General features: G+C 31.2%; 1 protein-coding gene and 1 long non-coding RNA gene across 2 annotated transcripts; both read right to left on the reverse strand.

Moving 5' to 3' along the window:
* Positions 1-4,065: 4,065 nt before the first annotated feature.
* On the reverse strand, positions 4,066-4,701 carry LOC135950525 (uncharacterized). The gene has a single exon (XM_065500062.1). The coding sequence runs from the start codon at positions 4,699-4,701 to the stop codon at positions 4,066-4,068; it is 636 nt and encodes a 211-aa protein (XP_065356134.1).
* A 6,345-nt stretch (positions 4,702-11,046) lies between these two features.
* On the reverse strand, positions 11,047-14,039 carry LOC135951786 (uncharacterized). Its single transcript, XR_010575994.1, has 4 exons — positions 13,562-14,039; positions 13,229-13,454; positions 13,019-13,143; positions 11,047-11,351 (listed from the first exon to the last, which is right to left on the reverse strand). It is a non-coding gene; the product is annotated as an uncharacterized LOC135951786 (long non-coding RNA).
* Between the last annotated feature and the right edge of the window lie 1,029 nt (positions 14,040-15,068).

A 15,068-nucleotide genomic window follows, 5' to 3' on the forward strand; every position in this document is an offset into this window, starting at 1 on the left:
GAATATATGAGCTTTGACAGTTAAAGAACAATCTAGAGTGCAAATTGCAGGGTGTGTTCGTAAATTCAGTATGATTGCATCACTGCAGCAAATTAAAAGTTTAGCGTTCGAAAAAGCATATTTGCGATTATTGCTTTACGTCAAACGTTTTTTAATGCAAATTGTTGGCAGTGATGCCGCAAATTTATGCAACTAATGCATCATTAAGTTATATGTTGCAAAAGTTTGCAGGTCGTGGCATCAATGATGCACAAATTTACTGCATTTACGAACACACCCGCAGTGTTATAAATAGTGGCAGAGGTTGCAGTCGTTAGTGAGTTTATCAGAGGCGCTATTCGAATAAACATCAACTGAGTGCCTTAAAGTGTGCTGTATTTTTTAAGTGAATTCGTGTACATTATAAAGTGTGTCTGTATTTCTGCGAATTTATAAAGGTATATAAAAAACATTGAGTGACTATTTAATTCTGTTGTTGTTGTACATTTTAAATAAATAAGGAGTTGTTACAATTTTTAAACTACTAAACGGATTTTATTTGCAATCAAAAGTGTCCATCCGGTTTATTTAAAGGAAATAAACCAAACGTTTTGAAAAGGTTAAATCGTAACAATATTATATATCAACCTGTAGGAAATTATGTCCTCTTTTCAAAAATGTACAAAATTTTTAAGAATTAAAAAAATTATAAAAGACTTTTTTAAAAAATATGGGAATAAAAAATTATAGCTGATTATTTTGGAAAATTTTAATTTTTTAAATGCAATAAGTTTTGTGTATAAATCGTTTTTAATGAAATTTTACACTTATATCGATAGTTTCTATCCAAATCTAAAAGTGAAAAAGATATTTGTGAATTTTTTAGATTTTTTGATTTATTGAAGGGACCAAGCTCAGGGCTATGAAATCCCTTTGCGCAATATTGAAGAACATATTGGGACATACAAAACAGGTCTTAATTTTATGAAATCAGCTATGAGATTTGAGAAAATGTTGTCTAAAGTTGAAATTTATATAAAAAATAGGTCTACTTCGGAAGGCTCTGGACCACGCAATAATACGAATTTTGATATTATTTTGCTTTTATATTTCCCGAAATGTTGTCTTTCAGAAAAATATAAATACACTATTTATATTTTTCTTATTTTCTGTATAATTTAAAATTAATGTAAGTACTTTTTTCGAAAAAAATGGCGAAAAAACGACTTTTTTATTTTTTTAAATTTGAATGCACATAACTTTTGACTCAGTAGAGGTTTTTAAACAATTCTTTCCTACTATTACTACATGTCTTGTTAATTCAAAAAATTATATTTCAAGAAAATCGGGAAAGAATTCGATCCGTTATTAGCAAAAAACCAGACCAAGGTAGGTAAATAAAATAAAATTTTACTTTTCAAATGCGAATAACTCGTAAACTATAAGATATGGCTAAAGCAATGTAGATTCGTCTAGTAGATTCCATATATGGGCGATTTCACGTCAAGTGAACCAACTTTTAAAATAGATGTCTTCCGATAGGGATGAAATTTACACCAAGGTTAGACCTATTGGATAGTAATTCAGACACAATTTTTCAACAAGATCGGTCCAGAACTCTGAGTTAGAGGGGGTCAAAATTTGACATGAAATCCCCCAATCTTTCAAATCGGATCGCAAACAAAAATTTGGCATCATTTATTGAGTTTTCTTCATAACTTTGTCAAAACCCACGATTTTCTTTACTTTTGAGGAAACATTTTAAAAGAAAAATGTCCAAGCTTTATTTTTGTGTGCAAAAACTATTAGTTTTTGCTATGAATTGGCTCATTAAGGTGCCCTACATTACAATTTTTCGTATTTATTCAATAAATTTTGTAAATAACGCTTTATAACTTTTAAAAATGTTTACAAAAATGAAAACACTTAACAATGCAGTTTGAATGATCAATTAATTCTTAATAATTTAGGGACAATTTTTGAATTTGCTTTTACCGTTCCAGAGTTATATATAAGAATACGAAATCTTTTATGTACACAAAAAGATTTGTATACCCTACATCCCATAGTGTAATTAATGTTAGTATGTGATACGTATATTTAGAAAGACAGTCAAAAAGTGAAAATTTATTTTCTAATTTTCTAAATAAATATTACAATTAAAACAGACTATATTGATTCAATTTACAATATATAAAACAAGTTATAATATTAACAAAGTTCATTCTCATTCTTCAACACCCACACTAGAATGAACGCCAAGATTCATCAGGTCACAGCAATGAAAATGCTTCACACTTGGTAGGAATTTTGTTAAGATGTCTGCTGCCATATTCTCGGTATTGAGATAGTTAATAATGATCTTTTAATTATTAACTAGTTCTCTTAAAAAGTGATGTCTTATATCAATATGCTTTGAACGAGCATGATAAGCAGGGCAACCAAAAATATGCTCTAAAAAAAGTGTTTTATGCGCATAAAATATGCACTTAAAAACGAAAAATATGCTATTAAAATATAAAAAATATGCACTTAAATATAGTTGGTTATTGTTTGAGTTCAAAATTTCATTAAAAAAATATATGTATATGAAGTAAATAAAATATTGAGCTCATAAATTAAAATTGGTTATTATAGGATTAAATTTCGATTTTAGTGAATTTGGCACTACATGAAAATAGTTTGATTCAATTCATTTTATTATATTTAGCAATAAATTATAAATAATTGTGTTTATTTAAGTTTTAAAATTTTTAAACTAAATCTTTGTTTTAGATTTCCGAGTTTCTTAGACAATCTTAATCAATTGATTTGTCTCATCTTTTAAACTGCCTAATACTTCAAACTATTTTTTTTGGTAATTAGTGGCATAATATTTTACTTTCTCAATCCATGTGTCCCAATGTTTATTGGATCCCTACTGAGGATGTACCCAATCAATTACTCGAAATGTTTCTATTCTATATAAAGCTTTAAAAACTTTTTTACCATTTAAATAATGTTTCAAAAACTCTATGAATAGCCTGTGTCATTTTATGGTAAAAATTGCAATGGATTTTGGAGCAGTCATCATGTATCTAGATTAATATCTGAATACGGCTTCTAAAATTTAAATAGAATTATAAAAAAAGCCATACAATAGTGGAATGACTGCAATTAAAAAAATATAAAAAAACTTTTTATTCAAGTTTGATCATTGGGACTCAAAATTCCCATGTTTCTTCCTTTCTTATCCATTGTATCGTCTATCGATATCCACGTATATTGTTTTTTAATGATTTCTTAACTTTTTTTACAAGTTATGTAAATACATATGTATATCAATGGGTTTTGAACGCGAAATTTTCGATGGATGTTAATATTCTGAACATCTGTTGAATACTTATTCAATTTTACATTAGTGGTAAACTATTAATGCCCAACCATAACTGTCTCAAGCTGCCTTAAATTCCTTCTTTTGAATGTATCCAAAAATTTGTTATGAAATTGCCCATAATAACATACAATTTTGGAATTTTCTTTTAATTTTTTACGTATTTTTACTATTTGTTAAATTTTAATATTTGTGTGTGTATATTTTTAATTTAATTGAAATATATGAAAACTAAGCACCCTTAATGCCCGTAATTTCAACAAATAAATATCTATTAGTGCTTAGTTACTTATGGAGTAAAAATATTTGGTAATTTTAACCCGTAGATATTGATTTGAAATCAATGTCAAGTTACCGATTAGGTAAATTTATCTACTGGTTATTTTACACCGTAGATACCTATTTGTTGAAATTACGGGCATAAGTCAACGAAAATTCTATGAAGATAAGTCGATTACGGGTACTCTATTTTTGTATTTAAGTAGCTTAGACCAATTATCATTGGAACAATAAAATTATATCAGGAAAATAAAATAATGAAAAATAAAAGGAAATATGCAACAAAAATATGCAGTTATGAGTTAAATATGCAAAAATATGCTATAAAACGCAAAATATGCAGTAAAGAGCAAAATATGCAAAAATATGCACTAACAAATCGATGCCAAAATTCTTAAAATTGTCTGAAACGGATATAAAACTAACTCATATGTTTATACGACGCACAGCAAAGAATATGATATTGCATATTTTTGGTTGCCCTGATGATAAGTGTTGTTGTGAGACAAATTTATAGCACTTTTGTTATCACATTTTATTACAATTGATGATGGTCTTCCAAGTTCATTAAACAAAGATTGTAACCACAACGCCTCTTGACCAGCTGCTGCCAAAGCCATATATTCCGCTTCTGTTGTTGATAACGCTGTTGTTTGCTGTTTCTTAGAGTTCAATGAAATACAGCCAACTTGAAACTTAAAAACATAACCCGAGGTTGATTTTCTTTCATCTACATCTCCAGCCCAATCTGCATCTGAGAATCCTTCGATGAATTCATTTTCATCCTTAGAAAATTGTAGTTTGTATTTCATAGTTCCTTTAAGATACCTCATGATACGCTTTACAGCTTGCCAGTGTGCCTTACCAGGGTTATTATTAAATCTGGCTAAAGCCCCCACTGCAAATGAAATATCTGGACGACTTACTTGAGCTGCATACATAATACTTCCAATTGCTTCTTGATATGGTATCTTTTTCATTTCTTCAACTTCTTCAGTTTGTGGGCTCATCTCTTTGGTAACCGTTTTATTTATGTCTAAGGGAGTTGAGATAGGTTTACAATCATCCATATTACATTTTTTTAAACCTTAGATATCTATTGTTCTTGGTCAAGCCATAATTTTCTGTTCAATCGATCTCTTGTAATTTTCATCCCCAAAATATAATTTTCTTCTCCGATATCATTTTAAAAATATTTGTAAGGCTTTTCTTTATATTAGACTTACTTTCAGGATTATTTGTAAAGATTAAAATATCATCAACATAAATTGCGACGTATGTTATTTCATTATTATTTACTTTATAATATATACAAGGTTCAGTATTGGATTGGAATAGTCCTATATTTTTTAAAGTTTGGTCTAACTTTTTGTTCCATACTCTACTTGCTTGTTTGAGACCATATAATGATTTTTTAAGTTTACATACCAAATCCTTGTTTTCATTTAAACCTCCTGGAATATTCATATAAATTTCCTCATCTAATTCACTTTGTAAAAATGCTGTTACTACGTCCATTTGATTGATATCCAAATCATGTTGAACAGCCAGACTTAAAAGTAATCTGATTAATATATTCTAACCACAGGTCGATTCCAAAACGTTGAGAATAACCTTTAATGACTAATCTAGCGTTATAACGTTCAATCTCACCTTCTGAATTTATTTTGATTTTATAACACCATTTGCTATCAATAGGTTTCTTGCCTTTTGGTAATTTTACAATCTCCCACGTTCCATTTTCTATTAATGCATTTAGTTCTTCATTCATTGCCTGTTGCCATTTTTGTTTATTAGGACTTTCTAGTGCCTGTTTCATTGTTTTGGGTTCTTCATCAACTTGAATCACATTAAAACCAAACCTTTGTACTTGTTTTGGAACTCTCGATGACTTCCTTGCATTTTCTGGAGATGTGATTCTTCTCATCGATGGTCCAGGTGCCCAATCAATACTTTGATCTTCTAATCCTCTCAATGATGTGTCATCAGTTTCTGAAAAATATTGTTCTTCTTCTGAGTTACTCTCTTCTATAATGATTGAAATATCTTCAGAATTTGTATTTGTTTCATCAGAACTTAATTCTATAGGCTCCATTTGAACATCTACATCCCCCACTGAATCACATCCAGGAAATACATAAAATTTTGAATCATCACTAGGCATTTCAGAATAGAACTTGTCTTCAAAAAATTTAGCATCTCTACTTAATTCGACTTTGTTCCGATTTACATCATAAAAACGATAAGTTCTTGAATGAGTACAGTATCCAACAAAAATGCTTTCTTTTGCCTTAGCATCAAGCTTTTTTCTTTTCTCTTTCGGAATATGTATCACAGCTTTACATCCAAACACTTTTAGATGTTTTAAATTTGGTTTTCTTCCAGACCATAGCTCTTCAGGACTGACATCATTCAATGATTTGCAAGGAGTACGATTTATTAAATACACTGCAGTATTTGCAGCTTCAGCCCAGAACTTTTTTGTTAAACTGGCATCAATTAGTAGACATTTAGTTTTCTCTATAATTGTTCGGTTCATTCTCTCTGACATACCATTTTGTTGGGGCGTATATGGGACTGTCGTTTGATGCTCAATACCACACTCTAGAAAAATTTTCTTCATTTTGGTATTACAGTATTCAGTTGCATTATCACTTCAAAATGCCTTTATCCTTTTTCTAGTTTGATTTTCCACAAATTGTTTAAACTCGGAAAATTTGGAACAATCTTCATCTTTTGTTTTAATAAAATAGGCAAAAACTTTTCTACTAAAGTCATCAATAAATGTTAACATGTGCCTTGAACCATTTATTGACTTCTCTTCCATGGGTCCACAAAGATCTGAATGTATTAAGTTTAGAATTTCAGTTGACCTAGTTCAGGAATTCTTAAATGGATATCTTGAAAATTTACCTTTTAAGCAAGTAATACAATTTTGTTTGTTTATCTCGCATTTTACACCAACAACTGCACCAGAATTCATATCCTTTAAAGTTTCATCAGTTACAGGACCAAGTCGTTTATGCCACAGATTGTATTCTTGAGTTTTTACTTCAGAAATAAGTACTTTGTTGCTTGCTATATTTAATTTAAACATACCGTTAACCATATCTCCCGTTGCTATAATGCTGCCAGTGTTGTCTATAACTTTACAACCTTTTTTGTTAAATACGACTTCATAACCATTGTCAACTATTTTTGAAACGGACAATATATTGACATACACTGAATCTAACATTTTCCTCTTTATTCTTTCCAATCTGAGCAGTCATATTAACTTGACCTTTACCCCTTACTTGCATTGTTTCATTATTGGCAATGGTAACTTCAGCATTTTCTTCTTGAAAATTATCAGCAAAAAATTTCGAATTTGAGCACATGTGTACAGTTGCTCCAGAATCGAAATACCATTCACTTTTGTTTAAATCTCGAGCAGAAAAACAACCCAACATCGCATTTACATTTTTCTTAAATTTTGATTTCATATTCTTCTGGTAATCCAGCTAACAACATCGAACCTACCCATTCTTCGTCGACATTGAGGCCAGCTGCTCTTAGTTTGTGGGCTGTCCTTATAATTTCGTTAACGTATTCTTCAATGTTTGCACAATTTTGTAATTTTGTAGAACAAAATTTTTGAATTAATCCCACTCTTCTTACCAGTCCGCTATCTTCAAAAATAGTTTTTAGTGTATTCCACATCTCTTGTGCATTACTGCAATCACGAATGTGGGGATAAACCGTCTTATCCATCAATAGTATTAATTCAGATTTTGCTTATCCTACATTGTTTCAGTACCAAGGACAACATCCCAAAGACCTTTCATTTGGAAATATGCCTCAACCATAAATTTCCAATCTTCATAATTCATTATTGTTGTTTGACATCTGGAATCTTGAAATATCTTAAATCTTGAGTCTTGAAATATCTTGAATCTTGAGTTTTCTTAAATCTTGATTCTTCTTGAACTCACTTTTATATTCACGCACTTTATTTTAACTCTTATATCGCGAAGGGGCCCATAACCTGTTAGTATGTGATACGTAATACGCATTTCGCTGTTCTAAATATACGTATTACGTATATTTAGAACAGCGAAATGCAATGAGCTCTCAAATGAGCTCTCTTGTTTTTATTTTCACATGTACGCAAGCACACACATTGTATAAAAACAGTCAGTCTCGCATGAGCATTGATAGAAGCAGGTTGTGTTACGCTTTTATGCTTGTTTATTTCATTATTTCAGCTATTTATTTTTGCCAGAGAATAATTCTCAACTCATACAACTACAATATCTAAAAACTGTAGTGGTGTGAGTTTGCATTTCGCTGATTTAGAAAGACCAAAGAATAATAACAAGAAGTGAAACGCTGTCAAAAAAAACCTAAGTCGGTTGTCATAAAAAACCTAACTCTATGCATGTATTGGTAACATTTTGTTTATATGTATTAGTTTTCAAACCACTTTCACCACACTCCTCAAGAGTTGTAAAAAAGCGACCTTAAAAATTATAACAAAATTGTACTACAATTAAATTTAAAAAATTCAAACAATTTTCAAATTATTTAATGTATATTTGAACTGAAAAGATTATATAATTAGATTTTTCAGCTTTTTATTCCATAATTTCTGCAAAAATTAAATCTATTTGAATATTTTATTAATTTTTATACCCTTCAGCTTCGTGAGAAGGGTATATATAAGTTTGTCATTCCGTTTGTAATTTCTACATTTTTCATTTCCGACCCTATAAAGTATATATATTCTGGATCCTTATAGATAGCGGAGTCGATTAAGCCATGTCCGTCTGTCTGTCTGTCCGTCTGTCTGTTGAAATCAATTTTCTGAAGGCCCCAGATATCTCCGGGATCCAAATCTTCAACAATTCTGTCAGACATACTTTCGAGAATTTTGCTATTTAAAATCAGCAAAATCCGTCCATAAATAACGGAGATATGAGCAAAAATCCGAGACAACCTCTGAAAATTTCATCAAAAAACACAATGTATTGCATGCTTTGACAAAAAAGCAACAAAACGTATGGTTGGATGTGCAGCCTTTCGTATTTTTTTTTTTTTTTGTGTTTTGTTTCTTTTGGCGTTGTTGTTGTTTTTTATACAACTAAACGTTTGTTTGGTTGTGTGTTGGTTTTTTTGACAAAAAAACAACAAAACGTATGTTTGAATGTGCATGCTTTGCGTATTTTGTTTTTCTTTTGTGTTTTGTTTCTTTTGGCGTTGTGGTTGTTTTTTATACAATTAAACGTATGTTTGGATGTGTGTTGGTTTCATTGCCTTGCGTATTTTGTTTTTTCTTTTGGTGTTCTGTTTCGTTTGGCGTTGTTGTTGTTTTTTGTGTTCTTGATAAATTTAGGATGCTGTACGCTGAAAGTGGGCAATGTACATACATACCTATATACTAATTATAAAAAATAATAATGCATTCACAACAAAGGTGAAGGGTATATAAGATTCGGCATAGCCGAATATAGCACTCTTACTTGGTTTTGTGTGTTTTGGGTCGAAGATCCGGCATCACTGTCAACGACAGAGGAGGTTTTTTTAGCGCAAATTTTATTTTTTGTGTATTTTTCAATTTAATTTTATTTTGACGATTTTCCGAATATTTCGGGCACACTTTTTGCAATAATTGCGATAGTGGAACCTGAGGTAACATGGACGAGGACGGTACGGATGGCGACAGTAATGTCAATGGCCAACAACCAACAATATTTGATGAGCCATCACAGGCAAATCTGAATTCTAAACGTAGAAGATATGATGGATCTCCTACCAATATTGATGTCTCCCATCTGGGTGAAAACAGATTTGCTTTATTAGCTGGTTTGGAAATTGAGAACAATGAGGAACAGCCCAAGCGGGGAAGAAATGAAAAAGCTGAAACAACTACAACAAAGAATACGCCATATTGCCCACCAATATTTTTATACAATGTAAATATAAAGCGCCTAGTTGAGCAATTAGAAGCGAAAACACCAAAAATTAATTTTAAAATAAGAAATGTCAATAAACATAAAAGCAAGCTTTATTTATCAGATGCATTGGTACACACTGAAATGATGGCGATCTTACGTGAAAAAATATACAGTCGTACTCTTACACACCAAAAGAGTTGAAGCAAATGTCATTTGTCCTAAGAGGTTTATATTTCGATACCGAGGATGATGAAATAAAAAACGCTCTGGATAAAATTACTCCAGATGTTGTTACAAAGGTTAGTCATTTTACAACTCCACATTCGATCAGAAATGCATACAACACCGGGTTGTTTTTGATCACGTTAAAACCGGGAAAGACACTTAGCGACATTTCACATATTAAATATCTGCTTAGTCAGTCTATCACTTGGGAAAGACCGAAAAGTAAAGAAAAGGAAACACAATGTCACAGGTGTCAGCGATGGGGCCATATAGCAAAAAATTGTAATTCTGAGTACAAGTGCGTAAAATGTGATAAAAAACACATTCCAGGCGAGTGCCAAAGATCAAGGTCTGAAGGCTCAGATCCGTATTGTGTGAACTGTGGGGAAAGCGGCCATCCTGCAAACTGGAGAGGTTGTACTGCCTACAAAAAATTTATTGATAGTCGACAGGAGCGAATTAAAAAATCTTATGAGGAGAAAAATATGGCCAAAAACAATGTAAACAAAATCATAAGCAATTCGCAATATACCCCAGGAAAATCTTTTGCAAGTTTATTTCATGCAAATACAAACCAGGAGCCAACACAAAAACCACCAATCGTCATGGACTTTTTGAAACTTGCCAGCTTGTTTTTAGAATCAACAGAATTGTCGTTAGAAGAAGAAATCAATAATTTCTTAAAAGAATACAAAACAATGACAAAACATGAAGCCAAAACAGAATTTTTGCGCCTCCTCAACAAAATTAAAGCTGAATATGGGCCATAGATTCATAAATTTTGTATCTTTTAATGTCCGTTCTCTTGTAAACACCAGTCGACAAGCTGAACTCTCTAGTCTGCTTCATCAAAATCATATTGATATTGCCCTTTTACAAGAATGTCACCTACATAAGAATAAGAAAATTACTATTCCTGGCTATAACGTTATATATGACTACTCACCTATAGGAGTGGCTATAGTACTAAAAAAATCAATTAAAAACAACAGAATTAATATTGCTGGAACATCGCTCAGTAATGTTTTTATTCAAATAGAACTCATTGTTAATAATTACACCAAAAAGTTTTTAGTTGGTTCAGTATACGTACCTTGCATTCATGCGGCTCAAGAGCTACACAACGACCTAAACAAGATTCTTGATGTGTCCAGAAATTTTGATGGGTTTGTAATTGGCGGCGATCTAAACGCTAAAAGCACTACTTGGGGAGACAGTTCAGATAACGGTAATGGGAGAACAATCCGTAACTGGTTACAAGGTAATTGTTTAGACGTGAAACGAGTTTGCGATGTATCCCCTTCCTATCCCAATGGTTCGTCCTACCTTGACCACTTTTTATTAAGCACGAACATAATAGACAGTCTACATCCTAATTATCAAGTCAAAAGTCTTCCAACTTTTTCAGATCATTTTCCACTGAATTTAAAACTGGAATTCGGATCAGGAAATCTACATCTTAGAAATCCGTCAGTAATAACATCTTACAAAAACACCAATTGGGACTTATTTCGTAGAGACCTTGAAGCTGCATCCTGTGATATTCTTCCACCTACCATCTGTAATTTAAATAATGAAAATTTGGACTCATTAATTAATGCATTCAACTCAACAGTTGCTACAGTACATAATACTCATTCGGAAAAAATGGAAATCACTGATCGCAAGAGACCTTATCCAGAAAACATTAAAAAATTTTTTAAAATAAAGTACACATGGCAGAAGGAGTTGAAAAAAATCTTCCATCGGAATGGCAACAAACTTAATCGTGAGTATAGAATATTGTCAAATCAAATCCAGCTGCTCAAAACAATTATTAATGAACTGGTTAATATGGAAGAGACAAAACGATTTAGCAATAGGTTATCAAAAATCCAACCTGGTCCAACAGCATTTAAAGATATATATCAAATTACTGGAAAGTCTAAATCGCCTTTTTGCCATCAAATTATTAATAATAATGGTATAACAACAAATCATTCAGAAATTGCTGTTATTTTTAAAAACCACTTCTCTAATGTCTTTAGTGTGGTAAATCCTGTAAGGTCTGCCTCTAACGATGAAAATCAAATTGCAATATCCATCAATGATCTTCCTAGTAATATTTATTCCTTTGACACAAATTTTAAAGCAGACGAAAATTCTGATACTCTTCATTTTATAAATATTGATACCATAAGATCCCATATTAATAATATTAATTGCAAGAAATCATATGGGCTTGACAATATCTCAAATTTCCTAATTAAAAAATTCCCTGACACAACGCTAAAACTACTCACGATAATCTTTAATAATTGCATTAACAATGGATATTTTCCAAATGCCTGGAAAACCGCCAAAATCCTGCCTATCAAAAAGAAAAGAGACAGTAAGAAGCCAGAGGAATTTCGACCGATATCCCTATTGTCTAATATTGGCAAATTATTCGAGCGTATACTGAAGGAAAAACTGGAAAAGGAATTCATCATTGAACCTATTACAGATTTCCAATTTGGGTTCAGAAGACATCATTCAACTCAACATGCTTTGCTAAAGTTTCATAATGACGTGGTCCACAATCTAAGGGAGAAAAAATGTTCTCTAGCTATCTCATTGGATATCGAAAAGGCTTTTGACTCCGTCTGTCATAAAAGTCTAATATACAAACTTATAAATCTTAGCATCGATCCTTATCTTCTGAAAATATTGAATAGTTTTTTCACTAAAAGAGAATTCTGCGTTCAAATCAACAACACCACGTCAGATACCAGCTTCGTCAACATCGGAGTTCCTCAGGGCAGCATATTAGCGCCACTTCTTTTTAATATATTCCTCCATGATTTCCCACATCAGTACAACAACTCTAAGGCTATTCTCTATGCCGATGATTGCCTCATTTATGCTCATGACATCTCACCATCAGAAGCTTTGAACAGGGCAGCTATTCATCTTGGCATAATAAACAATTTTTATAATGAATGGGGAATAAGAATTAATGCTGCGAAGTCGGAAGCCATTTGTATCAGAAATGCATCCGGCAAATGTGCAAAGTTTGTGGTCCCAGAGAGCAAATCACTACAACTTTCTCTAAACGGTGTGGAAATTCCTCTTAAAAACACTATAAAGTACCTGGGAATAAAATTTAACAAACTGTTAAAATTCAATGGTAATGCGAGAAATCGTCTGGAAAAGGCAAGGAAAATATCAGGAATGTTTTCAAGCCTTTTGTACAACAAATACTTACCAATAAGGACAAAACTTCTAATTTATAAAGTTGCAATCAGATCGGTCCTCATCTACGGGTTTCCCATTTGGTTCACTATGTCGCCAACGGTGGCCAAGGAGATTGAAATCTTTGAACGTGTAATACTGAGGAAGTGTATTGGGAAAAATTACCAGAATGAGACAAAACGATTCTCAAACAATTACATATATAAGAATGCAGATATACTACCTTTTTGCCGATATGCCATGGTACAACAAAAAAGTTTTGTTGAAAAGCTTTCAACACATGACAACATTCTTATTGAACAAATCTTTCAACAAGAGAATCTGACAACTTGGACTTCCTTTCCGTACCTCTCTCCGATAGGAATTCTCCACGAGAACATCAATAATGATCCGGATCCTTATGCTTTGCCATCATTCTATTTGAAATCAGCACCTGGTGTACACAGAGGCTGAAAATATTATTATAAGATTTTATTATTTGTAACTGTTACTATTATTATTGTTGTATATATATTATTATTTTTTTTAATTAATCTGTGATATTTATAATATTTACCTTTTATTTTGACTATATGTTCCGTTCTCATTGGAAATTATTGCATTTATATGCTTTCGTATTTTTAACTTACACACTTAGCTACATAGTATATGTCTACATTTATGTTTTGTTTTGATACACAAATTCTGCATTTATATGCTGTCGTCTACAATATATTATTTACATTCTGTTTGTCAATGTTATTAACAGAATATTTGTTATTTATGTTTTTAAGTGTTATTTAGTCTTAAGTTTGTTATTTACAGACATTCGCTCTGTTAGCCAAAGTAAAGACCGAAAGCAAGTCTTGTTTGTTTTCATATTCATTTTGTAGAAAATACATATCCTATTTCATTTATCTACATTGTTGTGTAATATCCTATTTTTGTTATTAGAGTAAGACAAATATAGCTCTAAGAATTATATTGTTCTCATTGTATGTAAGACACGAAAAATGTTATCGAAAAGAAAAAAGACTTAATAAAAATTTACTTACTTACTTACTTGTGTGTTTTGTTTCTTTTGGCGTTGTTGTTGTTTTTTATACAACTAAACGTTTGTTTGGTTGTGTGTTGGTTTTTTTTGACAAAAAAAACAACAAAACGTATGTTTGGATGTGCAAGCTTTGCGTATTTTGTTTTTTTTTTGTGTTTTGTTTCTTTTGGCGTTGTTGTTGTTTTTTATACAACTAAACTTTTGTTTGGTTGTGTGTTGGTTTTTTTGACAAAAAATCAACAAATCGTATGTTTGAATGTGCATGCTTTGCGTATTTTGTTTTTCTTTTGTGTTTTGTTTCTTTTGGCGTTGTTGTTGTTTTTTATACAATTAAACGTATGTTTGGATGTGTGTTGGTTTCATTGCCTTGCGTATTTTGTTTTTTCTTTTGGTGTTCTGTTTCGTTTGGCGTTGTTGTTGTTTTTTGTGTTCTTGATAAATTTAGGATGCTGTACGCTGAAAGTGGGCAATGTACATACATACCTATATACTAATTATAAAAAATAATAATGCATCCACAACAAAGGTGAAGGGTATATAAGATTCGGCATAGCCGAATATAGCACTCTTACTTGTTAATACTAAATTTTTCAATTTTTTTTTCAGTTTTAATTTCAACACCCAAAAATTAAAAGTCAAAATAATTAAAAAAAAATATTTTTCGTTAGTGCGAAATATACATGTTTCGGTTATTTTAATGGTTTATATGTGTGGAAAAAAATAAAAGAATATTATGTGTCTGTGAAAAAGTGTGTTAGAATTGCAAATTTATTGCAATTTTCAAGAAAAAGTTTTGAAGTCAAATCTCTCTCTCAAGTGTGTTGAATTCACATACTACTTGTATGTGAGAAGAGAGAGAAGTTGTTGTTGTAGAAAAATTGATATTCTTTGAAGACAATCAAAAAGTGAAAATTTATTTTCTAATTTTCTAAATAAATATTACAATTAAAACAGACTATATTGATCCAATTTACAATATTGTTACGTTTTAACCTTTTTAAAACGCTGGTTTATTTCCTTTAAATAAACC

Source organism: Calliphora vicina, chromosome 2, assembly GCF_958450345.1.
Source record: "Calliphora vicina chromosome 2, idCalVici1.1, whole genome shotgun sequence".
Taxonomy (NCBI): domain Eukaryota; kingdom Metazoa; phylum Arthropoda; class Insecta; order Diptera; family Calliphoridae; genus Calliphora; species Calliphora vicina.

Excerpts from the sequence above, each read along its gene's own strand:
- LOC135950525 (XM_065500062.1), bottom strand. The coding sequence starts at position 4,701 with ATGGATGATTGTAAACCTATCTCAACTCCCTTAGACATAAATAAAACG.